This window comes from Bactrocera dorsalis, chromosome 1 (genome assembly GCF_023373825.1).
Source record: "Bactrocera dorsalis isolate Fly_Bdor chromosome 1, ASM2337382v1, whole genome shotgun sequence".
Taxonomy (NCBI): domain Eukaryota; kingdom Metazoa; phylum Arthropoda; class Insecta; order Diptera; family Tephritidae; genus Bactrocera; species Bactrocera dorsalis.
In genome coordinates this window covers 86,268,902-86,296,362 of record NC_064303.1, presented here as the reverse complement: position 1 = coordinate 86,296,362, position 27,461 = coordinate 86,268,902, and the positions used below count along the sequence as shown (strand labels likewise).

Here is a 27,461-nt window from a genome sequence, read left to right as displayed (position 1 = left end):
CCAGTGGTATTTCGCTACTTAAGTTCTTTATGCGTTGGGAAGAGATTACCTTACCTCTGCCAAACTCTTCTGATATTTTTTGGAGCAGCGTGTGTTTAACAACCTGACTAATTACCAGGTAAAGCGGCGTGAGATCCAGCATGACTTCGAGTGCCGCCGTCGGACATGTGCGCATGGCACTCGACACGCAGATGCATAAATAGATATTATTTTGAGGCCTAAGCCACCACTCATATGTGATAATCAGTCGCACAATCATGGTGTACAATAGGCATATAACAAATTTTGACGAAAAATTTGGCATACCACCACGTGGTGGCAAATATTGTACAAGTAATGAATATCACTTTTTTAGGTGATTTCGGTTCAAAAACGTTCCGCGCAAAAATGGATTTCTAAAAAAAGTCAACATTTTTTTTGTGTTATTATTATATTGAATCAGAATTTTCTGAAGAAAAATTAGTTTGGGGTGGGTGGGGCACTTCCTTTAGGTCCATTAAAAGGCGTTTGGAATAATAGGAAGATTATTAGTTAAATAAATATCTATTATTATGAAGAAAAACGTGTACAGTATACAAAACTTTTTTTGTTTTTTTTTTCAGCAGTTCTGATAAAAAAGTAATTTCGTTTGCGCGGAAACTTTTTTGCAATTTCGCAAAAAAAAATAATGGGATTCATACTTTTTTATTCTCTATTCGACTATGGTATGCCGTTTTTCGTATTTGCAAAAATCGTAAAAAGTGATATGCCTAGTGTACAACCTCCTGATATATAGGGTAGTCGCAACTTGTCATAACGCATCGTAAAACTATGAAAAATTGAAGAAAACCATTTTATGTACGAGTATATGAACCGTTTTCGCTCAGTTATCTTAGTAGCATTGCAATTTATCGACTTCAATTATGCGACAAATGTTATCAACATGTCACTTTTTTGCGAGTGCTAATTTTGTTCATTTTTTCTTTGATCTTGGGTGTAAATGTTTGACAATTTTTAGTATGAACATCAATCATTTTCTAAAAAAACACTAATCTGATTATACGCAAATAGTTTATTTTTTATTTCTCTGAAAATTTCCACTATTTTTCACATGGCTGTATAAAGTCAAAAGACTCTGCAAATTTGTTTATGCCGTATTTCTGAACATACATATTTATGTGTATACAATATGTATGTATGTATTTTTGTTTAAATATTTACCCACTGAACTTAAGCAATTTATTTGTTTTTGTACAAATTTCAATTTATATTTATGTACTCATATTGGTATTTGAATAGTAGTATGTAAATATAAACACATTTCCACAATTATTGACATCATGCAATCAAATACTGAAAACAAGAAGTGCTTGATAATATTAAATTGGATTTCCTAGTTGCGCGATAAAATTCGAAGATTTCCATGGAGCTTTTGTGAAAAGCAATTTTCAATCATCCATAAAAATGGTTGCCAGCATACGACGGTCTTTGGCAAGGATAAGTAATAGAAAGAGGGGTAGTAAGAGAATATTTGAGCAAGCTGTTGCTGCAAAGATCCCTTATGACTGCGTCCGAACGAATGTTACCAAGGCGTGGATGAAGAGATGCTCAACTTATTCCAGCGTGAGATCGCCTCAAAATTAGCGTTTTTATAACATTTTGCATTATAGCCGGATCGGAGAATTTTTTTTTAATTAAAATACCCAACACTTATTATGATTAAAAATTATTATATATTGGGCGTTTAATATGCGGAGAAACTTTTTTTCTTTTTTGTGATTTCATGGAAACCGACTTTTGTACTTCCAATACTTAATAAAGGGATTTAAGCTTATTAGCTTTCATTTAATAATTTATGTTAACCATTTTCAATTGAAAATTAATACTATGATGAATCACGTTACAAAACATTTCATCAAATACATTTAAATTTCGCATTTTCCTAAATTTTTCAAAGTTTTACAATTTTGATTAGTGATCTTAAGGGGCGGCAACAAATCCCTCCGTTCATACATATACTATTTTTGGTAGAATTTCAAGCTGTCCGTTATATGTATGTAGTTGTTACAATTGCCAAACTTCAAACCTACCCGAACCAGTCAACTGTCAAAATGAATAAAATCATAAACTAGGCATTAAATGATTTCTTCTTTAGGTACATACTCCAAAAAATACGATAAAGTGTTTGCTAAGAACTATTAATGATTTTGAGAAAATTTGATTTTTTGCAACCAAAAACATACGTGAGCTAGACGTTTATTTACATGTTTGAATATGCCAAACCTTATGCTTTCTTCATCGCCAACTTTTAAGTTTTTCTCTGCGCTCACTCCAATATAAATAACAGCTCACCATCAGCTTATTGGCAAATAATATTGCATATCGAACTTACATACATACATACATATGTATATTTACCACTTTAAATCTCTAAAGAAAACACCCGCATGGTCTTATTGGTACATTGACCGCAGATAAATCGACACGTTGCCAGCATTTACCATCTGATTTGATGAGGCTATAAGAACGCGTATTGTACATACATATGTACATGTATGTATGTATGTATATATGTATATGTATAAATCAAGATTGTACACCTTTTACAAATGTATGGTGCAAATGTGAAGTGGAGGTTCATACATTATTGCGTATTTGACTGTGTATTTAAAGAAACAAAGAAACAACTTTTTACGTAAAACAAAAAAGATCTTAGGAAATACGAGGCCTGCTATATATATTTCTGGCCTAGGCAACACTAGTGTTGCCAGGTGCAATCTGACATTTCCATTGGAAAGTTTGACATTTTTTAGCATAACATCACTCAGAACGTTATGTCATTTAATCGTGAATTGTTTTATTTACAGGGAATTAAAAAATTCATCTCGGCCAAAAAATGGAATTAACTCGTGAACATTTTCGTGCGATCATTTTTCACAACTTTCGACGTGGATTATCACGACAAAAGTGCATCGATGAACTAAAATCTTTGTATGGCTATGATTCACCATCCTATAGCACTGTGAAAAACTGGTACAATGAATTCAATCGTGGCCGACGCTCGCTCAAAGACGAATTCCGTGAAGGTCGTCCAAAAACAGCCGTTGTGCCAGAAAACATCGATGCCGTACGTGAACTGATAATGCAAGACCGTCATGTAACATACCTTCAGATAGAGGCATGTCTATGCATTTCTCCCACCAGCATACATTCGATATTGCATGAACACCTGGCCGTAAAAAAGGTTTGCTCTCGTTGGATCCCGCACAATTTGACAATCGCTCAAAAAAAGGCTCGTGTGGATTGGTGTAAAGAAGCGCTGAAAAATACGATCGCGGTGCTTCAAAAGACGTTTATAAGATCGTCACAGGTGACGAATCATGGATCTATGCGTATGAGCCCGAAACAAAACACCAATCGACCGTGCGGGTCTTCCAAGACGAGCCAAATCCAACGAAAGTTGTTCGTGGAAGAAGCACTTCGAAGCGAATGTTTCTTCGTCGAAACTGGTCATGTGGCGACTGTTCCGCTTGAGCAACGCAGGACGGTCAATTCTGAGTGGTACACCACCATTTGTTTGCCTGAAGTCTTCGGAGAAATTCGAAAAACGAACAAGAGAAGACGAATCATTGTGCACCAAGAAAATTCGAAAATTGGTTTGAGCGCATAAAAGTGTATAAATCTTGATAGAGAATATTTTGAAAAACAATAAAACCATTTTCGTTGATAAATATTCCTATTTTCATTATTAGGCCAGAAATATATATGTATATCGCAGCCCTCGTAACAAGAAAAAAATGTTAACTTCGGTTGCAACGAAGCTATACTACCCTTCACAAATAAAAAAGTTTCCATATCAGAACTTTATATTGATCGGTCGATTTATATAGCAGTTATATTTTATAGTGTTCCGATATCGGCGGTTCGTCACAAATGAGCAGCAATTAAAAAGGTGATCACCGAAACTGAGGTCTATTTTAATGTAAATGGCAAATCATGCTATAAAAAATTGGCAGACTCGGGAATCGAGATCAACAATATGTTTGCATCCTTTTTTAAGGTAGTAGTCTGGTAACTTGGGTTCAAAAAATCGAAAAATTTTGTTTTGCTTAATTTGAAAGTACAATGTCTTGAGAATATACTGTGTTCAGAGGGAAATTCGAAATATTTCGGGATTTATAACGAGTTTCCTAGAGCGCCTCGGTGTCCTCTCTCTCGGAGTTGTTGAACTTTAATCGCGTTTTTCTCAAAACATTGTTTTTCTGGTCGGCCCGAATCCTAACTTTCTACTTAACCGATTGCTTTCAAATTTAAACAGGCTGTTCTACACACTTATAGTTCTCGTAGGAACTAACGTGAATTTGTTTCATTTCGAACTTTTTATTTTACAAGCCTTTCTTTGCTTAAATAAAAGGACTTTTTTTCAAAGTCCGCCATTTTGTTATTTACCCTTGAAATTTAACTTCAGTAGTTCCGACCAGAATGACATGTCTATAGATTAAGAATAATCAAGAATATTTTTGAGGTTCCAACTTTGAGTGACAATAATAATAGTAATACTTAAAGTAAAATTTTTAATCTTTTCAAATACATTTTTTTTATTCTTTCAATATGTAAAAAATTTTTTTTCGAGAGAAAAGTTCTGCGAAAGATTTATGGTCCTTTGCGCATTGGCCACGGCGAATATCGCATTCGATGGAACGATGAGCTGTACGAGATATACGACGACATTGACATAGTTCAGCGAATTAAAAGACAGCGGCTACGCTGGCTAGGTCATGTTGTCCGGATGGATGAAAACACTCCAGCTCTGAAAGTATTCGACGCAGTACCCGCCGCGGGAAGCAGAGGAAGAGGAAGACCTCCACTCCGTTGGAAGGACCAAGTGGAGAAGGACCTGGCCTCGCTTGGAATATCCAATTGGCGCCACGTAGCGAAGAGAAGAAACGACTGGCGCGCTGTTGTTGACTCGGCTATAATCGCGTAAGCGGTGTCTACGCCAGTAAAGAAGAAGAATATGTAAATAAAAACTCTAAATATTCAAGATAATTAATTTTTATTTTCCTATAAAAACACCCTCCAAAGAAGTCATGAAAATACGCGTAAGTTACCAGACTACTACCTTAAGAGTGTGTACAATCAAGATACTATCAGTGTTCTGCATTAATCGAAAATTAACTTGCGTCGATTGCTATCTATTAACGAGTTTGATGTAGACGTCGAGTCTACATAACACTGTCAAGCTTGCCAAATATCTTCCTCAAAAATTGTGCCTCCAGCATCAGGGAACATCCTACACACATATTCAGTTTTTCCCTTCAAAATGGTACATTCCCAACTGCTTGGAAATCTTCTTATATCTGTCATATTCACAAGGCTTGCTCAAGGTCTGATGTCTCCAACTACAGGTCAATTTCTATGCAATCCGCTCTGGCTAAATTCTCTGAAAAGATAGTTTTTTCTCAACTCACAGCATCTTTTAAGAATATTATCACCTGTAAACAGCAAGATTTCGTTGGAGGGAGGTCCTCCAATTTATTCATTTATGCAAGTTATCTAATCGAAACTCTAAATAACGGTTATGTTGTTCATACGGTCTACACGGACTTCAGCAAAGCATTCGGTGGAGTGGACCATAGTATCCTTCGGCATTCGACTAACCGTAGGGCATTTCAACTTAAACTTGATGGGTATCTATCTACCAAGCATGATGTGACGTCAGGAGTGCCACAAGAATCACACGTGGGTCCAACTCTCTTCAAAATTTTTGTAAACGTTATTGGCGATAACTTTCAGTCTGGATAACTGATTTATGCTCTAAATAACGGTTATGTTGTTCATACGGTCTACACGGACTTCAGCAAAGCATTCGGTAGAGTGGACCATAGTATCCTTCGGCATTCGACTAACCGTAGGGCATTTCAAATTAAACTTGATGGGTATCTATCTAAAAAGCATGATGTGACGTCAGGAGTGCCACAAGAATCACACGTGGGTCCAACTCTCTTTAATTTTTTTTTTTAACGATATTGGCGATAACTTTCAGTCAGAATAAATTTATGCAGTTTATTTGAAGATCTTCAGTACGATAACTAGTGAGCGAGACACCTATGTTTTCCAGAGTGATATTGACAGACTATTGCCACAAAAATCAACTAGATTTGAACATCAAGAAGTGTGTAATCGTATCATATTCACGATCGCACTCTCGAACGTCGGCTAACTAAAGTATAACTTAAACAATGAGACAATAAGCTAGTCGAGCACGAGTCCTTTACATCATTGAAGATTCTGATAAATCAAACAATCATCATCGATAACACACTGACTTTCAACAAACATATGATCACTCTCCAGGTTTACAAAGTTTTAGGTTTTATAACCAGGACAAGCAAGGATTTCAATTCATTATTACGTCTTTTATACATATCTGATTCTTCCAGCATTAGAATGCGGTATCGCTAAAATTAGTGTATCACCGTTGAAGGGAATTATGTTGAATAAAAGAAGGAATTTTACCTAAAAATTTGTTTTATTATGGTAGGATGAGACTTTTCGAATTAACCTGTTATATTGAAAAAAAAAACTATAAATATAGGACTGAAAAGGATCACCAAACTTCTTAGCAGTTAAAATGCCTCCGAAAAATAAACTTGTTATTTAGGAATTAAATCGGGTGATTGCCTATGCCGACGATGTAGCACTTATGGTCAAAGGAAAGTTCTTTAGCACCGTGTACGAGTTGACGCAGGGGTATCTCAGCGTTGTAACAAAATGGACGGGTGGAAATGGTCTCGCTATCAACCCAAATAAAACAGAAATGATTTTATTCAGTAGAAGATATAAGTGCCGCAAGTGGCATGTATTCGCCTGCAACCAGCGGATACAGTAAAATATCTAGAGCTCATCCTGGATAGGAAGCTTTCATGGTAGCCGAATATCGAGAAGAGAGCAAAAAAGACGTCAATTGCCCTATACTGATGTAGAGGAGCTATTGGCAAGAGGTGGAGCCCATCACCGAAAGTGGTCCTGTGGCTTTATTACACCATAGTCAAGCCCTTTATGTTCTATGGAGTCTTTATGTGGTGGAGGGCTTTAGAGAAGACTACACTAGCAAAGAAACTCGAGAGCGTTCAACGGGTTGCGCTCGTCAGCATGTGCGGTATATTAAGGTACACCCCAAATATGGCACTTAATACAATTTTGAACATAACGCCCATGGACATCGCCGGAAGGTGTATAGCCGCGAATGTGGCTGAATTCTTAAAGGAACGCGTATCTGAACACTCGGATATTCTCACACACTTAGACTGCATACCGGTTTATCTGGATCATAGAGTCCCCATATCGAACTCTGGCGGCTCCTTCTCTGCCGATATACCGACGAGGGAGCTATGGGTGGGAAGAAGCATTTGGAGGAGAGGGTCAGTAAGCTTCTTTACGGATGAGTCAAAGCTTGGGGGGAAGGTTGGTGAAGGGGTTTACTGTTGGGTGCTCTCTAAGCTCTAACGCTGGGCTTAACCCAGATATTAATTCAGTTAATGTGTACGAGTATTTTAAAGTTCGTTGCTTGCTAATTATACTATTGATTAAGTGTGACATATTTAGCTAACGATGAGGTAAAATGGATTGCAAATGCAATAATATTTTAAGCGATCTATTATCTAATTCTTCACAAATAACTTACACTAGTTATGCGCACTTATCGTATTTTTGTAAACTGACAAAAACCAGGTGTAATTAAGCATTACTTTATCACAGAAAAGCCTTTTTTTAATTTTACATAAGTACAGCGGTTTTTTTCCTTTCAAAAGAGATAATAAGTAATTTAGAATTGCTTTGCTCGGTAGCTTTAGTGTTAGGTTCATAAATTTTAATATTTGCATAATTGCCTGAAGTCGTCAATTTTGTGTTTCTAACAGAATCAAGGCTACAGAATCGTTAAAAATATTTGGGGAAATCTACTTTATCATGGCCATAAGTATGAGATTAGTAGAAAGTATTTGTGAAGAAATTGAAGTCATTGAAAAGTTGTCTAATGCGAGTCATCCAACCACTTCTGTTAAAGACGATAACATTGAAAAAATTACAGAAAGAGGGCGTCATGTTGGCGTTAGAAGGTAGCAGAGAATCTCTTATACAAGTAGATCGCCTCAACACATTATCGTTAATGTTTTGGGTATAAAGCGTGTCAATGTCAGACTCGTAGCAAAAGACCTTAATCTTTTGCAAAAAACACATCGTGTAGAGGTTGCATAAGAGATCCTTGACAATGTAGCTGAGAACCGTGAAACCGAAAAAAATACTTCCAAGTCCGTAGTGTGGTGTACCTTGAATTCGTTGCAAAAGGTAAAGCGATCGGTAAGGAATATTATTTGTCAGTTTTGAGGCGTCTACATAAAGCACAAAATTCAAGTATTTTCCACCAGGATAATGCGCCGGCATCGACTGAAGGCACTGATTGCCATCCCTTCCGAGGCTTATAACAAGTATATGGAAGATTTGATTAAGCGTAAGCATATTTGTATTGCCCTTTTTTGAAGACGATAATAGAGATTTGTATTAAAATAGGTAAACATATTATTTTATTTACAGTCTGGGTAAAATTTTATCAGATGGTATATATATATATATATATATGAACATTGTAATCGGATACAATAAAATTTCTTAGCATATCAAGTGGTCATTGAAGAGCCGGAAATTATTACCTTCACAAGTGTTTGTTTTAAATATAATCAATATTAATGTGGACGGAAGGTGGAGGGGTCTCACGTCGCACTTTTCTATCAATAATAAATAAGCACATGCGAATTCAGTAAAGATAAAAATCTACAATTAAAAATAAATAAATGAAGGTCTTCTTGCGTGGGTAAGCATTTCAGAAATTAATAAGTGATTATGCCGAAACATAACATAAATATGAAATATTTGCGTAGTTTGTTAGTTAGGTGATTCATTAATAGAACTAGGTTACTGAAACCAAACAAACTTTTCTTATCAAATAAATTGTAAACAGATTATAGACGTGTAATTTATTTGAGCAAACCGTTGTAGGTATGTAAAATACGTAGGCTGCCTCTTATATTTTGAGATTTGGCAAGCCTAGTTTGATATTTTTGATTTTATATACATACACTGGCGGTCAATAAAAACGCATCACCACGTTTGTAAACTATCTTCTATCTAAAATATGCGACAATGATTAACAATTTTTTAGTACCAGCAATTGAAAAGCATTATCCTTATATGGACAGCAAAATTATCCAGGATGACACAGCGCTAGATTGGAAACAAACCTTGGTGTATATGATCCTAATCAGCATGAAGTTTTATTTGGCCAATATATTTAACGATCTAAGGATTCAACGCTGGAACTGCCCTGAAAACGCGCCCGATTTAAACCCTTTAGAGCACATATGGCACATAATGAAGTGTGAAGTTGTTAAACCGCAGCCAACAAATAAAGGTCAATTGACAAAAATTTTAGAACTGTTTTGATATGGTGCCGTTATAAGAAAATCAAGTGAGGTCCTAGTGAATTGCATGACTTCAAGAATTGAGCCAGTTATAGACACAATTTACGCTATGTAGACATATATACAAGTATAAAGATGACCCAAATCTTCTAACTTTATAAACAAATTGCTCATGTGATCTTATTTCAATTATGTTTGGTGGTGCCTTTTTATTGACCGCAAGTGTATACGCAGAACGTTTTGACACACGAGCTCTCTTAGTGTTGCTTACAGTAACTAAAAATATACACCGACGGCCGAAAAATGAAATTAAATTGCGAATATTTTCGCGCAATTTCGTGCTTTCGATATGGATTAATTCAGCAAAAGCGCATCGATGAACTTTATTCAATTTTTCGCGATAAAGCCCCATCAAAGATCTATGTATGTATACCGATCGAGGTCGTAGATCACTCCAAGACGAATTTCGTAAAGGTCGTTCAAAATCAGTTTTTGTTCCGGAAACTATTTATGCTGTGCGCAAACTGATATTACAAGATTGTCACATGACCTATCGTGGGATTGAGACGACTCTAGGCAGTAGTGGGACTGACATGCATAAATTTAATAAAGCGTGAACACTTGATTGTAAAAAAGTTTGTTCATGTTGGATCCCACACAAATCGTCAATCGCTCAAACTGATTGATAATTTTTGAGTTGCGGTTCTTTTGTGTTTAGTGTGCGATATGAATTTTCTAACTGTTATCGCTACTTTACTTAACTGGAAAATCACCGTTAGGTTTACTTTTGGGTTAATGACGTCGTTTGCCGCGCTTGTGCAGTATCAACAAAAAATACGGTTTGTAGTTGTGTCGCTATTGCTGAAATAAATCGTAAATTGTCTGCTGTATTCTGCGAAATTCTGTCTCTTTATCTAAACAAAAGTGAATTTAATTATCTGTATTATTTAAAATTTGTCACTTTTGGTGAAATAATTTTGATAACCACACTGTTATTCGATGTTTTAACTCGAAAATGTCTCTTAATTTCTCTGCTAAACTAACGGGTGATCCAAGCAGAAGTACTTTTTTAATAGCCTTTTTTTGACAGATCACAAGTCGTGTCTTGCTGTCATGCTATCTTTGTCCAGTATTGTTTAGTATTTCATCATGGAAAGACTTACACCTGAACAACGTTTATAAATCGTTGAACTTTATTCTGCAATTAAAGTGTTTCGCGCGCTTCGCTCAATATTGTCGGCCATAATAATCGGCCTACTGAGCGTACTATCCTCAACACCATCACCCATTTTGATACCCAGCATTCATTATTGGATAATATTCGACCGAATAGACCACATCTAGCACTTAGTGAAGAAAATATAGCAACCGTAGCTGAGAGAGTACATGAAGATCGTGGAAAGTCGACTCGGCACCGTTCACCAACTCGGACTGACGTATGGAACGACTTTACGTTGAGATCTGAAACTGAATGCGAACAAAATGCAGTTTATGCAAGAATTCGCTTTATAGGCGAATAATCCCGCTTCCATTCAGGCCTTGGAGCAAAACATCACGTGTGTTACTCACCAGTTTCCAGTCGAAATGCTCGAACGAGTCAACGAATTTGGACGGATAGATGACCATCTGAGACATAGTCGCGGCCAACGCCGCACGGAAAGAGATAACCTTCAAAAAATAAATGCCGAAAAAAGTTCTTTTGAATGATGATAAACATTCCCCATTTAATTTGAAGTTTGTGTGTTTTTTCTGTAAAAAAGTAGGGAACCTCAAAATGGATCACCCTTCAGAAAATCTATAATATTTGAATAAGACACTCTTCGAAGAAAATATTCTACATTATGGAAAATAATTTGATTGTAAAATGTCAATAATTTATACAGGAACAGGTTTTTCTTTTCCTGAATATTTGCCATTTTTGGAGTTGTGACTCTTTTGCATTTTGTGTGTGGTATATCTAACAAGTAGTTTAATTCATTTCGAGCCGTTTTCTCAACGTCTGATTAGCAACCGTCCATCAGTTAAGTTCTAGTTAACTTAACCAAGTCTCCTTCCTTCGGTAAAGTTTACCAGAACTTTTTAAGATGGTTGCAACCAGACCTTGAAAAAAACGGCCATACTTCTAAAAACACACATACACATGTACATTAGGGTGTGTCATTCTGAGGCAACTTTTTTTTTTCAACTGAAAAACAGGCTAAAAACTTTCGAAAAAAGTCACTCAAAAGATCTTTAAAATTTTCTATTTTCCATTTAAATAACATGGAAAAAAAATCATTTTTTGTGGTGGTTATTGTGCGGAGGCAGTCACCAAAAATATTAAACTGTCTTAGCTTGAAATAGCACTTATTAGCATTAATCAAGGTCATTAAAAATATTTAACTATTTTAGGCAGCAGATCGTAGTGAATTGAATTTAATTTTTTTTACTAAACTAGTGAACTGCGAGTACCCCGCAATAGTTTTTGTTATTCTAAAAAAAGGTTCAACCGAAAAAACTATATATGCAAATATTATATACATACATACATATATATGTATATGTGTATGTAAAAAATTTATTTTGGTTTAATCAACAAATTATCTGAGAATTTTGGGGTTATTTCGAATTTGTTAGGTAAATAAGTTACTTTACGTGTCTGCGATAAATAGAAACGGGAAGGCAGGTATGGTGTTATAAGAAACTTTGGTATACTATCTACCAACAAATGGACGTACACATTCACCGAAAATAATCTTAGCAAAAAAAAAATGTTATACTGTCTACCAACAATTGGATATACATAATCATAGAAAGTAATCTTTGCAAAAAATACGCAGTATGTCTAGTTAGGTCGCATTTTGCTCAAACATGAGCGATTTTATACAAATTATCAGGCAACGAGCAATTGAAGACAAATATTGCAGAGGGCCAAATCAGAGTTTAATTGAAGGTTGATGGTAGACTATAAAATGATTTACTCAATTTCAGCTTGGAGCCAATTCGTCAAGGACGGAAGGATAGACTACCGATTTGAAATGAACCTTAACAACAAGTGATGGCTGGGATACATACATATGTATGTACGTGCAACAAGTAAGAGAGGGCTAAGTTCGGATGTATAGTTTTCATACTCTTGCAATTTACCAGAATCGAAGCCAGGGAAAACTTATAGTTTTTATATCTTAATTTAGTGCTTAGTTATAACATTTTATACATTTTCATTTAATGGCTTTTTGTGGGCGGGGCAGTGGTCCGATTACGCCCATCTACAAACTCATTCTGTCTTTTTATTGCCAAGAATACCAATTTTTATTAAGATATCGGAATTTGTATTCAAGTTTTTGCTTGCACAGATGAACAGACAGACAGTCATTCTGATTTTAACTCGTCTCATTAACCTGATCATTTATATATATGTATATGGTATACATATATGTGACCTGGTCTACGAAAAGGGAGCTAACGTGCGAAAACTAGTTTTCTGGGAAACAGCTGTTAAAAATAAACAACTCGTTTCGTCAACTAAAAAGTGAAAATTGATTTTTTGACACCTAAGCCCCCTTTCCGTAGACCAGGTCACATATTATAAGTTTATACCTCTTTTCATTGGTAGGGTTGTATACGTGGCGGGTCCCAAATCCAGAGCACAACCCTGGTGAAGTGATGTTTCGCCTTCACACATTAGCTCGCCTTCAAACGGAGGTTTTTTTGGCTACGCAGGAAATATTCGGAATAAGACCGAAAGTCGTGAGCTGTTTGAGCCAAAGGTAAAAAAATCGTTTCTGGCCACTCCCAGGTGCTCTTCTATTACACATGGCTCCGTCCTTCTGATTTATCAATCATCATATTTTCCAACTTGGAATCTTCAATTGGGGCCAAACAGTGGGAAAGAAGAACGATTGACGCGCTGTACTAACTAAACCAATAAAGAAGACGATATAACCCTATCCTAGCACAACTTCGTTCTGAATATTGAAGCAGGTTAAACTCCTACTTATCCAGAATAGACCCTGACATACCCAATGTATGTCCTGCATGCAACGAGTCTCCGCATGACACTGACCACTACTTTGCATGCTCTACCAACCCCACTCATCTAACACCCTTTTCCCTTTGGTCTGACCCGTCGAAGCCGCACGTTTCCTGGTCTTCCGTTAGATGACGTCGTCGACAACACAGATAACCCTTACCATTCTAACGGGGATTGAGAAACCGTTAAAACAACAAGATATAACCCTATATCTAGCTCGATTATTTTTAGGTGATACCAACAAAAATTAGGTGAACAAAACTATTAAAATTTGGAAGTCAGTTGTTTGGAACTTTTTGTAGATTCTTCGGTCGCCAGTAAGCCAACTTGATGGAAATTGTGTATTTCAATTATGATGAAGCTACTGGAAAATAGACAACAATGCTTTCAGAAAACGACTCTAAATACATATTCTCTTGAATTTTAAGAAAACGGCACAGTTTGTCTGGCGATTCTTACCATTGTCAAAATCACAAAAAAAAACAAAAAGAGTATGCTCAAAGTTTTGTGTTCCAATGCAATCACATTCTTATTCACTTATTCTTGCCTTATGCGAATCGACGATTTACCTGTGTTAAAGACCATTTTAGTTAGGTATGCATCGTGTCAAATTAGACTTGTACCAAAAGATCTGAATTGAGTTCGCAAGAGAGATACTTGAGAAGGTTACTGAGGAGCCTGCATTCATCAAACGTATGTATATTTCAATACGAATATGACTTCGATCCTGTTCAACAATTTAGTTAATCCAAAAATAAGCTCCAACCAAAAAAAACGACATCGAAGCCGTTGTGTGGTTCACCATGAATTCGTTCCACAGCGGAATTCGTAAAGCGGTCGATAAGTAATAAGTAATGCTACTTGGCGTCTATGTGAAGCAATTCGTTTGAAGGCACTGAAGGCCATCCCAGCAGAGGCAACCGGTGTACGAAAAATTGGCGTCGAACCTGTCCTACTAAGACATCCAAACGTACTTAGTGCACTTTACTAACTTCTAGTGAAACACGATTCACAGCTTTTCATATCAAAGTAATCACATTTGTTCTGTCGGAGTGCGACATCTGGCTCTATGTTGTATTCGCACGTATGAAGCGGATGAAAGTTAGAATTCCATAAACTCTGAGTAATCGTTTTTAACAAAAATTTAAAATATTTTGGGGTTTATAATGCAAGCATAATGAAGGTAATTCAATTTATATGAATGCTAAAAATCTGCCCTCGACTTCAAATCAAAAAGTTACGGCAACTCACTTCATTTCGTCACGTTCATTTAAAATTCATACTCACAAAAATGTGCATACATATGTACAGATGTAGGTATGTATAATGTGTATTTAAAGCGAATTCCTCAATATTTGACAGCAAGCGAAGAAATTTTTGTGTAATATCAAATAATATTTTAAATCCTTCGGCTTATCACAACCACTTTTTGAAACCTTCTGTTATTTTGAATATCATATCTTATGAAATTCCAAACTAGTAAAAACAACCGGCTCACTTACATAGCTTTAATGATTCATTTTATTTTAATTACCCTAATATATCACTATACCCTGAACAGTGCAAACTTAATAACCAGGAAAAGTGTCGGAAAACCCTATAAAATATATAATATATATAAATGATAAGCACAACAACCTGAGTCGATTTAGACATGTCTGTATACACGCGAACTAGTTCCTCAATTTTTGATATATCGCTTGAAATCTTCGTATACGACTTTTTTCCCTAAAAAGTTGCTATTTTTTTCCGAACCATCGATTTCGGACCACTAGAGCATATACTGCCATTTAAATTGACCGATCAAAAAAAGTTCTTCAGTTGTGAGATCATTCCAAAGCTATTTAAAGCGATTGTCTTTTTGAATAAATAATAATAAACCGCCTGTGGCTATTAAGAACGAATTAAGCCATTCCCACGACAGTCGGGTCTATGGAATCGGAAAGGTCCCGGAGTTTTATCCGACCAGGGAATGTCAACTCGGCACCATGCCTCGAAATTACTTCAGGAATTTTTTTCTGGCGCTTCAACAATAACAACGAAAATGAATGAACTTAGTAAATCTAAAAAACGCTAATTTTAGCATTGATAAGAGTGTGTACTATAAGATAAAAAGTAAAAACAGTTTTATTGTAGGAAACATTTTTTACGATCTGTTTATTGTACTATCTACTGCTTTCTGGTAGTTAAATATACCTATTCCGTTATACAGATTTGACGAAAAGTTGGTTATTAGCAGTCAAAGATATACTCGTATACATATGTACTTATGTATGTATATATTTATATAGAATATCACCAACTAATATTAATAAGAATAAATCAAAATTAATAATAATAAAAATATGACCAAATTAAATACATATTACATGAAAACTGTTATCTGAAATACTTTGTAGAAAAGCTTTCTAGAATGTTGAGGATAATTTTGAATTTCTTATAAGCGCCTTCATTCTTGTGGGATTAACAGAACCACTCAGGATGGGGGAATCTGACAGTGTTTGTAGATGTCATAAATACATATTATTATATATTTATTTTCATAAGTTTATTGTTGGAATCAGTATTTTTAGTGGTTTTCGCTGTCTTGAAAATTAATTTCATTATTAATAGATAGATCAGTGGTGCTAGATTTGATATATGAGGTTTTAATATTATTAATTACACTAAATGGCATACTTATTTTTAAAAATGGTGTATGCATATGTATGAATGTATGTATGCATATAAATTTTAAAAATTCTGAAATTGTTAGTTTCATAATTTTGTTCCATGAATTCCATTGAAAATGGGAATGGATTGCTATTATGACAACTAGCAAATCTGTTCAAATAATATAATAATAACCTGACTAATAAAGGTTTAAATCCCGTCAACCGCAATTTATAAGCACTATTTCAAAAATTATTTTGAAAATATTTTATGCCGTTACAGAAACAATTGTAATAATTTTAATTTGATATCAGGCGATTGAAAACTTGTTGATCACTGCAAATAAGATGAGAAGTTTGACCAGGTGTCTAACAAGTGCAAGCTCTAATTGGATTTGTGAATGCAGATATGTAGATTTCATATATTCATGTACAATATTGATTGCTAAAACTCTGTGTACATTTAAAACAATGTATAAACGTAGTTTTTCGTAATGCGTAAATATTTACGGAATTTGCCTCAAAGGAAGTTGTAAAACTAACTAATTCTCATGGCCATAATGGGTGGTGATGTCTATATAAACGAGTATAAGTAAAACTGCCCGCTGCATTGTTTTATCAAACAATGAAATATAGCGAAGATTCATATAACTGAACCGAGTATAAGGTATCATAATTAAAAGAGGTGTACAAGGTCGACACCATCTTTCCTACATACATACATATATGCTTAAGGTTTTATGTTACTAAATGTGCTGTTGAATGTTAGTATTTATAACATCAACACGCACATATTACTGGCTAATTTTTTAAAATTTGGCTAATGATAAATATTTATTCACATACGTATATAAATATGTCTACATGTGCGTCTTCCAGTCATCAACTCATAAAGTTAATCACCAAAAAAAAACTGCCACTAAACACTCATCACTCACTTGCCTGCAATACTGGTTTTCAATCTTTTGTGAGAAGTCTCTTATGTTTTCTTTTTCTTAAGTGCGGCAAATTGACGCAAACAAGCTCCAAAAGATAAAAAGAGTAGATACCCACAAAATAAAACAAAATCCCGAGCTGCTGAGATACAAAATCAAGCAGAAATTACGTGTTCTATATAATTTGTGTTATTCGGACTTAATACCTATTCGCAATTTTTAGAAAACAACATACTTAGGGTTAAATATTTAAATAAAAGCTTCTTTATTATTGACTTAAAAATAATTGTGGATAGGTAATTTTTCGATTAGTAGCACGAACGTAATTAAAAATTAGCACGATTAGTATCTCTTGACATGTGGACAGAAATGCATACATAGTATGTAGGTGTAGTAGTCGAATTTTGTTTCTTAATGGAGATAAGATAAACAACTATAAGGCCATTTTCGTTTAACTTTGGATTTTAGAAAAAAACAAGAAAGAATAAAGATATGTACTTATCGTATACATACATATGTATATGATAAAACCCCTCTTGTCGTGCAAAACTCACCTGATAGCTTGTTGCATTGACATCATCGTGAAGGGAACATGCACAAATATGTACGCATTTTCTTCAATTCAACTGCATGTTGTCATTGCTCCTTGAAATCCGTTTCCGCACAGTTTGTTTATGCCGGTTAACAAGTGAATTGTCACAACACGTTTTTGTAAAATTTTCTAATTCACAATTTGCGCTCCATTATTATGTATATGTATGCAAAACATTAATTACAAAATACTAATTGTTGACCGGTTGCTTTATGGAACTAAGGAATGGTATGAATGACACAAACACACAAATTTTTACTTCGAGGTCTCACAGAGCAACTGACCCGACGTTGGTTTCTAAGGAGATGTCGGCCACGATCACCTTACTACAAGCATACAACATTGATTTCAATTAGTTGCTTATAATAGGTGTTTAAGTTGAAATTAACAACAATACGCGAATGATGAAATTTTTGTAAATGAGACTCACAAACACACTTGCACCATGAAAGTAATGTTTTTGGACGTTGCTTTTTATTGCTCTTGATTTGCTATATCCGCAGCCCGACCGTCTACGACCCAAGATGGATATTTATAAATGGCAAAATTGTTGGTTTGCTACTGCTACTGCTGCTACATTTGAAGAAGGTTGTGATATGAGAGAGGTACATACATATGTACATATTTACGCATGTAGATGGACGTTGGGTGAACTCATTAACCGAGAAAATATCGATGCGACGTATAATCCAACGTTACGACGTACATATCGAACTTAAATGTATAAAAATACTTTTCCTTAACTTAATATAATAATCTCAACTTTTGTTCGATTGAATTTGTAATAAAAATACATTAAATAATTTCTACGAATTCTCGCGCACCCATCGCACTACATACTCCACTTTTTCACCACTACAGTATTGCCACGGTAGTATTGTGATTTTAACAATTTCTGTGCTGTTTATTTTTATTTAAATTCCTTTGATTGAAAAATATATTATTTGACATCATTGTAAGAAACAAGGTATCTTCTCTCTGACTCTGAAATCTTTCCAATTTATTTAATCAAATTGTACAAATGTCGTATTGTCGAAAATATCTTCAAAGTAAGATGCAAATCGAAGTGTTTGTTGTCATCTTAAAATTGTTCACAATGTTTTACCTTAACTACACATTTTTAAATCAAAGAAAGAAAAGAAAGAAATAATAATTACCATAAATAAGTTATCTTAAAAGATTTCTTATAATGTCTGATCTAATTAAATTCACCACTGGTTTTAAAGCATTTCTGGGTATTCGGTTTCATAAAAATGCAGTCCTGGGCATACCAACTACGTGACCCGAACATCGCAGTTTGCTTCGTAAGTTCGTGGTCAAGAAATTGTGTTGATGTGCGAAAAACGTGTGGAAAATTGTTTAAAAAATATGTAAAAGACATAAAATTAGCATATGAGTTTAGTGAAAAGTGTATAGACTCATTTTATAATAAGAATTCTAAAATAACTAATCTCTCGGGCCAATAAACTGTTGTAGTATTTTGCGCCACTGAATCAGCAGCGGCACAAAAACGAAAACAATTCAATGCAGCAGCAGAGGTCGTAGCAGAAGTTATAGCAACGCAGCGTATACGTACGGCATCATAGGGCCATAGCAGCCGCAAATGCATTAAAGAATTCTCGAACAAATAAGTTCAGCTGCAATTATTGGTGGGGAGAAAATCCCAAAGATATGTTGTAGTTAGTTCAATCTATTTTTTGCGCAAGTAATTATAAAGAAGTGTGGTTGTATTGCATGTGGCATTTTTATTTGGCAAGCGGAGGTGTCAAACGGGTAGCGAATTGTTTTATATCGTCGTGTTAACGCTCACGTCCGAGTTCCCTATATTGGCGCTTTGAAAAACTACGCAGTGAAAAGCGCAGCAGCAGAAAGAAATACGGACCGAGAAAAAAGAAACGTAGTGGCGGTAAACTCATCGATTTTTTGTTCTTAACTCTCGTACGGCTTGCGTGTAAATTTACAAATTATAGAATTTACCTATGAACAAGGTGGAAGAGTAAACAGCTTTCGTTATAAATGCGTTTACAGAAATATAAAAACAAATGGAAAATATAGAAACTATAAATGCAAAGGCAATAACCATGCAATGTGAAAACATTGAAAGTGGCGCTAAAATTACTCTGCCGCTACAGGAAAACAAAGAAAAATCAACACAGGTGAAATTGCAAGAACTTGTAAACGGGCAGCTAAATATTGCAAATAATGGTGTAAAGAATATAATAGTTGAAAATGTTGTGCAAGGTGCAGCGGAAGAGCAAAAAAATCCAATGGCAGCAAAAAACGATACACAACCACTAATAACTGGAAGTTCAGTAAACGCCACGGAAGTTGATATGAGAAGTCGCATTGAAAGAGGTAATTTGAAATCTTACATGAATTTAATTAATTGGATATAACTATTAATATGTATGTATATATTATTATTACAGATAAAAATCATAAAAAGAAAAAGAAAGAAAAGGACCGTGAGCGTGACCGCGAAAAAGATAAAGAACGTAATCGGGATCGTGATCGAGATAGAGAACGGGACAGGGATCGTGATAAGGCCCGAGACCGTAACAAGGACAAAATACGTGATAAAGATAGAGATCGGGAACGAGAACGAAATCGGGATAAAAACTCTACCAAAGAACGTTCCAGCAAGGAGCACAGTTCGCATTCGAGATCTCATAATTCCTCCGGTAGTAACAGTGATAAAATTAAAGAAGGCAGCAATAAGCTTGAGAAGCCTAAGCCTACAACATCCTCCAGTGTATCATCTAAACGTGAAAAAGAGAAAGATAAGGTAGATTGTTATAATAATATATGTATATGTATATAATTTCCTAATTACCATATATTTTTATATTATAACAGTCACTCTCAGCAACATCTTCGGCAAGTTCCTTGAATGAGCATAGGCGGCGTAGTTCAGATAGTAGTCGCGGCAGTCATACCAGTTGCACAAAATCGAATGGTCGAACAAATAGCATCGTGAGTGGAAAAGAAATTAGTCTTACATCCCAAGAAAAGTTGTCACCTACAAAAATCGAAGCAGAGAAAAACAATTCAATGCAAATTGAAACAGAGAAAATTACTCCTCCAATCGGGAATACAGTCAAAATGGAAATGAAACAACCTGAAAATAAACAAACGGAAGTGCTCCCACATAACATGAAAATGGATAATGAACCTAATCCATCAAAAACAACTGATGTAATACCTAATAATATAAAAACCGAAAAAGATGTGGAAGCAATGGACGATAAAAAGGCATCTTCCGAGTTCGTTGCTACGAGTGATGTTGTGGCTATACATAAATTACCTAACGGTATCGGCGAGATAAATCCCAATACCATTAAAACTGAAAAATCAATATCACCTTTAAAAACTGATATAACTGTGATAGAAAAAGTCAAAACCGAATACAATGGGAATGCAATGAGTGGGGCCGACGGTGACATCGTTTATAGTTCTGTAGTAAAAACTCGTGACGATGTTTCACGTCAGCTGAATTTTAGCAGTGAACCGGTTATGAGTGCTGCAGCAAAAGAGTCTAAAGCAGAAAAAACTAATGATAGTAGCTTGATCTCACATTCGTTAAAAACCACTCCGATATCAAAACCATCTGGTAGCAGTGTACATTCATCGTCTATAAATTCAAATAGTTCGAGTGCACGGAAATCCTCCTCATCAAGTAGTAGTTACCATCGCAAAAATTCAACATCATCAACAACCTCAACTACGAAGCATTCATCTTCGTCCACTTCAGCTTCGGCGTCTACATCGACATCGTCATCTTCGCGCAGCCGCGATTGTTCTAAATGCTACAAACGTTCAAAGATACGCCGTGCCAGTATTGGAACACAATTTCAGCAGAGTGAACCATTCTCTATAAGTACTCCACGAAGGCGGCTTGAACGTCCACCTCAAGGATTGGAACATTTGAAATATGGACGATTATTTGAAGTGGAAGTGCATCCAAATGGTGGCGCCTCCGTGGTACATTTGTATCAGGACGAATTGAACCAATTAACGCCGGAACAAATGGAAGAGTTGGTCGAGGAGTTTTTCGATGTTTGCTTTGCAGAAGATGATCAGGGATATGCCTTGCATGTTATGGGAATCGTGCACGATGCTGCACGTTATCTGCCCGATCTATTGGAACACATGGCAGAGAATTACTCAACGTTGACGGTGAAAGCTGGTGTTCTGGGGAGAAATTCCGATATTGAAACCTGTACAATGTCGCAATACAATGAGCAGGTTTGTGTGGGGAATTCTTCATAAATTACTTTTCTTTATTGTTTGGCTTATCTTTATAGGTGGTGCGAAATTATTCTCAAGGAACGTTTCGTTATGGACCATTGCATCAAATAAGTTTAGTCGGTAAGGTGCACGAGGAAGTGGGTGGATATTTTCCCGACTTATTGGGCCGCATAGAGTCGAATCCATTTCTTAAGAAGGTAATGTCAACTTTGCTTCTGAATTATAACTCATAAACTTATTATATTTTTAAACTCTTTCAGACCATGCCTTGGGGATCGTATTCTATTTTGCAAACTGATCCTCGTCTTTCTAATGATGGACCTATATTGTGGGTGCGCGCGGGAGAGCAATTAGTGCCTACAGCTGAACTGAATAGTAAAACGCCAATGAAGCGCCAACGGTAAATTTCTGCTATAACATTTCAACCAGCAACAATATAATTCGTTTAACTACTAATATTTTCAGTACACGTATAAATGAGCTACGCAATCTGCAGTATCTTCCACGTTTGTCGGAAGCACGGGAGACCATGATTGAAGATCGCACCAAAGCGCATGCAGATCATGTTGGACATGGTCACGAACGAAATACCACTGCTGCTGTGGGTTAGTATATGCTGCATTGTTATTTCCTTATTGCACCTTTAATAACCTAACTTATTATAGGCATACTAAAAGCGGTACATTGTGGCCAACCATATAATAACAATCGTATCACTAAAGACGTAGTGGCGTTTGCTGCTCAAGACTTTAACTACTTGGTAGAGATGTTACAGCTCGATTTGCATGAACCCCCAATATCGCAATGTGTGCAGTGGATTGAGGATGCAAAGCTAAATCAATTGCGCCGCGAGGGAATTCGTTACTCTCGCATACAGCTATGTGATAATGACATATACTTTTTGCCGAGAAATATTATACACCAATTTCGGACGGTTACAGCAGTTACCAGTATTGGTGAGTCTTAAATATTGTTTATTGTCTAATTAAGTTCAGGAGATCTACTGAACTACTTGTCTTTGGCAAAGTTCATTTTGTCGCAATCGTAGGAGTTCTCACTTAGATAAGATAAGATAAATAGATGATGTATTGTGTACTCTCCTAAGTTCTTACTAATATTGTCTCATAAGCGTCCTAGCGGTAAAATTAAAAATTCAATCGGTTGCATATAGTCGATACAGAATAAAGAAAGGCGATATGGTACTTTCCAGGCACTTTCTTCTTCATTGTCCAGTCTTTGCAAAACTAAGGTTAAAACAATTCGGGCGAATCAGGAGACAAAGAGGAAACTGACTTAAACGGCCCCAACAAATTTATAAGGGTTTTATGAAAAAATATATAGGAGAAAAAAAAAACACACAGCTTACCAAGTGAGATCCCTGTTACGATCGAAGTCTTAACATAGCGTAATCTAGTTATTTTGTTAAGTTGAATGATCGTATTAGTACTATGAGATAAACTATACTTCCTGCTGCTACAACAACAACAACAACAACTGGTTCACAGAATCCCTGCCAGTGAACGGCTTACTTGAAAGTCGAAATAACACCCATAGTAGTAGTTGTAAAGCTAGAGTGTCCCTTGCGCAACTTAATTCTGATACTGTAGCGGGTTAAACACTCCCGACACCGACATACCTAATCTATGACTAGGATGTAATAAGCTCCAGCTTGATTTTAACCTTTGCATGCTCAATGAAGGCAACTCATCTCGCAGGTTTTCCCTTATGGTCCGAATGCGTTTTTTCATGAGCTCCCGGTTAGATGATTTGGGTGGTTCAGGTCAAAATCCCAATTAGTGGTCCAAATAAATCACATTCTTAAATATATAGTGCTCTCGAATATATTTGCCTACTACTTTTCCGTATCGCAATTAAGGGTTTTAATAGTTGTCGGCCTTCGACGATCTCATCTGACACCCCTCTCCCTTTGGTCCGACCACGTCGAAACAGCACGTTTCTAGAGCCTTCCGTTGGATGACGTCGTCGACAACTCAGATAATCCTTACCATCCTAACGGGAATTAGGCATCCGTTAAAACATCAACAACAACGATCTCTTTCTAATTTATACCGAAATACAACATTTGAAAACCTTGCGTTGATCTATTCAATTATCTTACTTTTATATATTGTAAATTACGTTTTTTACTAATAAATGCTAACTATTTATTATGTCCACAGCTTGGCACTTACGTTTGCGTCAGTATTATCCAGGTCAGGAGGTAATCAATGAAAAGAATAATCCAGTGTTGGCAGAGCCACCCCACTATAAAGAGAAGCAGACGCTGCTGCCTCATCCCATATCACAAGATGAGCATCATGGCGGCAAGCGCACACCATGTAAACGTTCTCATGATGGTAAAGCAAAGAAGACAAAACTAACTGACATCGACGGCAAAGAACGACGTTCCAGCGAAAGTGGCACGGAGGACTCAAACTCGAAGGATGGCTCTGAATGTGGGTCTACCACAAGCCGTAAACGGAAAGCCGTGCGAGACGATGCCAGAATCGATATGCGCAAAATGGTGTTGGAACATAAGTTACACAAGTCAATGGCGGCAAGCAATGAAGAAGAAAATGTGCCCACCACCACGAAGATCGACAGCAGCGGCGCGAGCAATACTAGCGCCACTGCTACGGATGCTTCGACTGCTGAGAAGCACGTGAAAAAGCGTAAAGAGTCCAAGGATAATACGGATAACACAGAGGCTATGAAACAGGAAAGACGAAGCAGCACGAACAACATCAGCAGTTCTTTGACGCATAAATTTAATTCTAATGGCGACATACCAAATGATACACAACCTAAAAATACATTCTTAAACACAGTTGCAAAATCACAAACACCAACAAGTACACCAAGTGCACAAAATGTGAAAAAATCAAACAGCGAAATACTAAAGGTAATGTCACCTCAAACGCCAACAATTTTAACGGCAGCAACGGTTGCGTCCACGTCACCCGCTACACAAAAGATACCCAAACTGCCGGAGCCGACAGTGCCTGCAACACCCTTGCCACTTGTGCCTCAAACGCCCTTTACACATCGTGAGGCTTACGTTAATAGCCTGAATCAAAAGCAACCCGAGATCAAAATTCAAGTACAAATAATATCCGATGAGCCTTCTGCTCTCTCCTCATCCTCCACTGCTTCTGCTATCACCAACAACCCCAACGCCAAGACAGCAAAATCAACCGTTCAACCACAATCATCATCACCGCTGCCGCCACAAATGCCTCAGTCGGTGCAAACACTGCCGACCAACGTACCACGCCCCACAAACTATGCGACCGAGACCTTGTTTAACGCAGGCGTAACAACAGTGACACCAAGCACACTACCTGCTCAAACCGTGGATCACGTGAACATACTCTCAGTTATAACTGAGCCGGGAACAATTTGTCCACCGCAACTGGTGATCGATCATGAAGAAGAGGTTACAGTCTCCGAAGAAGTCAGAGAAGATGCACCACCACCCACACCAGTAGCAGCAGCAGCAGCAACGGCGTTACCGATCGTGACAACAAAAGCGGGTGCGACCTTCCCACCATTGCCGCCTGAAATAGCGCCAGCTTTACCACCGCCGCCACCAATAGTGCAACTGGAAAACAAAACAATACTGTTAGCTACACCGCTGGCAAGTGCCAGCAACCATCAAACGGCGCGAACCGTATTAATAGTGCCGCAGGCGTCACTTAAAGCAAAGAGCAATAACAGTAGCGTCAACATAAGAGTGGCATCAACGAGCGCTACAGAGCAACAACAAGTTGAACGGAAGACACACCACAAAATCATTAAGGTTGGTGCGATAAGCAAACCGCCGAACGCCGCCCCAGCCGATCTGGTCAGCTCAATCATGGCCAGTATGGATAACAGTAATGCGGCAGCCACATCGGCAACAAACACACACAACTACTCATCATCGTTACACTAAAGCGTCTCGCGTACAACAGGCAGGAACTTTACCACTAAGAATGTCAACATGGAAGGCGTTATTATTGCGTGTGTTTGAGCAGCTGAGCGCTGAGCAGTAGTTCCAAAAATCATGATTCGCTATACTTACCCATCCAAACAGGGTTAGATCCGCGAAATAACAGCTTTTGGCCGGATAATTTCCGGTTCAATTGCGGTAATGTATAACCGACTGTGGTGGGAATTTAATGCCGAGCTTGGTGCTTGTCTGGCAAACCAATACCGGCATACACAAACAACACAAAAACAATTATTGTTACAATTTGCAGCCTATTTGTAAATATTATTAATTTTTTTTTGGAAAATTTTCACATATACATATACTATGCAAACATACATATTTATGAATAGTTTAGCTTGCATTGTAAGATACTAGCTTTCCTTAATTTATTTGCGCGCGATTCATGCGAATTTTCACATGTGCAGCTAGACGCTATTCTGCACATTATGAGCGAGGAGAATATGGATTCTTTAGTTGCAAAGAGGCATCTGATTTATTTTGGATTCGAAAGTTTATTTTCAATGGAGTTTGAATAAGGACGTCAGTGAAAAAGCAAATAACGTAAGCACTCGCTAGCGCCGGGGGCAGTGAGCAGCAACACCTCCGAAAGTAAACAAGTCCAGTTGAATGTTGAAAACTTAAAGACGGTTTATATATTGAGAGTGCGTGTGATTTAAAGATATTTCAAATTCCTCTCTGGATATTTGGCAAGCGAATTTCATATTTAGAAATAACTAATGTTTAACTGCAAAGTCAAGCAGCTGCAAAATGAACAAGTGCGTACTTACACAGCTACATACATAATTGTATGTATATTCAGAAGGTTTTCCATGATTTTTTTCTCGTAATATGTTAATAAGCGCACTTGCACCAAGTTAAACTCACATAGCTGACATGCGGACCAAGTAAAAATAATAAATTGTTTAATTGCGCTACTTAGGCAAAGGCTTCTTAAGTCGCTACTGCAGGACTTACATACTTACATATGTATGTATTTTTAGGCCTTTTAAGTTGTTGTTAAAATGTATTAGCGGCTAAAACCATGAGAATATCATATTTTGTTTAATTTTAGTTATATTCTGTGTGGCAGTTAATTTACACACATACTTACATATATACATATGTATAAATATGAATGTTTACATTTGCATATGCATTGTACCTATATATTTTGTTGTATATTTTGGGTATATAATGCTCGCTGTATACACGATATATATAAATTAAAAACACAAACACACGTACACGTACATACATAATAGATGTTATAACAGTTATGTATGAATCTTGCATCTTTTTTCACATATTGTACAGAAACAATGACCTACGTATACATATATACTTATATTGCATATACATATACTTACATACATATATTAAATATAGAAGAAAGAGTAGCAAATAAAGTTTTATTAATATGACAGATGTTTGTTTTCTTTTTTAATACCCTACACAGGGTATATTTAGTTTGTCATGAAGCTTATAACACCCAGAAGAACATGTCGGAGAACATATAACATTTCTATAAATACCTTGTAACCGAACACTCACCGTCGCAGTGTTTTCGACCGGCTGAGGGAGCAGACCATATA

General features: G+C 36.5%; 3 protein-coding genes across 4 annotated transcripts in view; 2 read left to right on the top strand and 1 right to left on the bottom strand.

Moving 5' to 3' along the window:
* LOC105223878 (uncharacterized) overlaps positions 1 to 18,514 on the bottom strand; it is a 28,595-nt gene extending 10,081 nt beyond the window's left edge. Inside the window, exons 1-2 of one of the 2 annotated variants that reach the window (XM_011201757.4) lie at positions 18,079 to 18,514; positions 17,611 to 17,866 (exon numbers count right to left, since the gene is read on the bottom strand). The gene's annotated coding sequence lies outside the window, so the exon portion shown is untranslated. Of the gene's footprint in view, positions 1 to 17,610 lie in introns of both variants that reach the window. The other variant, XM_011201755.4, reaches the window with a different exon arrangement.
* Positions 18,515 to 18,928: 414 nt separating this feature from the next.
* LOC105223877 (uncharacterized) lies at positions 18,929 to 27,292 on the top strand. Its single transcript, XM_011201754.4, has 8 exons — positions 18,929 to 20,003; positions 20,078 to 20,433; positions 20,505 to 21,893; positions 21,953 to 22,093; positions 22,157 to 22,296; positions 22,362 to 22,501; positions 22,562 to 22,852; positions 24,077 to 27,292. Exons 1-8 carry the CDS (start codon positions 19,691 to 19,693, stop codon positions 25,828 to 25,830), a joined length of 4,524 nt encoding a protein of 1,507 aa, XP_011200056.2. The 5' UTR covers positions 18,929 to 19,690; the 3' UTR covers positions 25,831 to 27,292.
* On the top strand, positions 19,730 to 25,830 carry LOC125778073 (uncharacterized). Its single transcript, XM_049454348.1, has 8 exons — positions 19,730 to 19,960; positions 20,095 to 20,433; positions 20,505 to 21,893; positions 21,953 to 22,093; positions 22,157 to 22,296; positions 22,362 to 22,501; positions 22,562 to 22,852; positions 24,077 to 25,830. Exons 1-8 carry the CDS (start codon positions 19,730 to 19,732, stop codon positions 25,828 to 25,830), a joined length of 4,425 nt encoding a protein of 1,474 aa, XP_049310305.1.
* Positions 27,293 to 27,461: the final 169 nt, after the last annotated feature.

Bases quoted from the DNA above. Each gene is read 5' to 3' on its own strand.
- LOC105223877 (XM_011201754.4), top strand. From the start codon at position 19,691: ATGGAAAATATAGAAACTATAAATGCAAAGGCAATAACCATGCAATGT. The intron at 22,502-22,561 runs GTTAGTATATGC...AACTTATTATAG, and splicing joins AAATACCACTGCTGCTGTGG to GCATACTAAAAGCGGTACAT. The intron at 22,853-24,076 runs GTGAGTCTTAAA...TTATGTCCACAG, and splicing joins TACAGCAGTTACCAGTATTG to CTTGGCACTTACGTTTGCGT.
- LOC125778073 (XM_049454348.1), top strand. From the start codon at position 19,730: ATGCAATGTGAAAACATTGAAAGTGGCGCTAAAATTACTCTGCCGCTA. The intron at 19,961-20,094 runs GTAAACGCCACG...AATCATAAAAAG, and splicing joins CACTAATAACTGGAAGTTCA to AAAAAGAAAGAAAAGGACCG. The intron at 21,894-21,952 runs GTTTGTGTGGGG...TTATCTTTATAG, and splicing joins TGTCGCAATACAATGAGCAG to GTGGTGCGAAATTATTCTCA.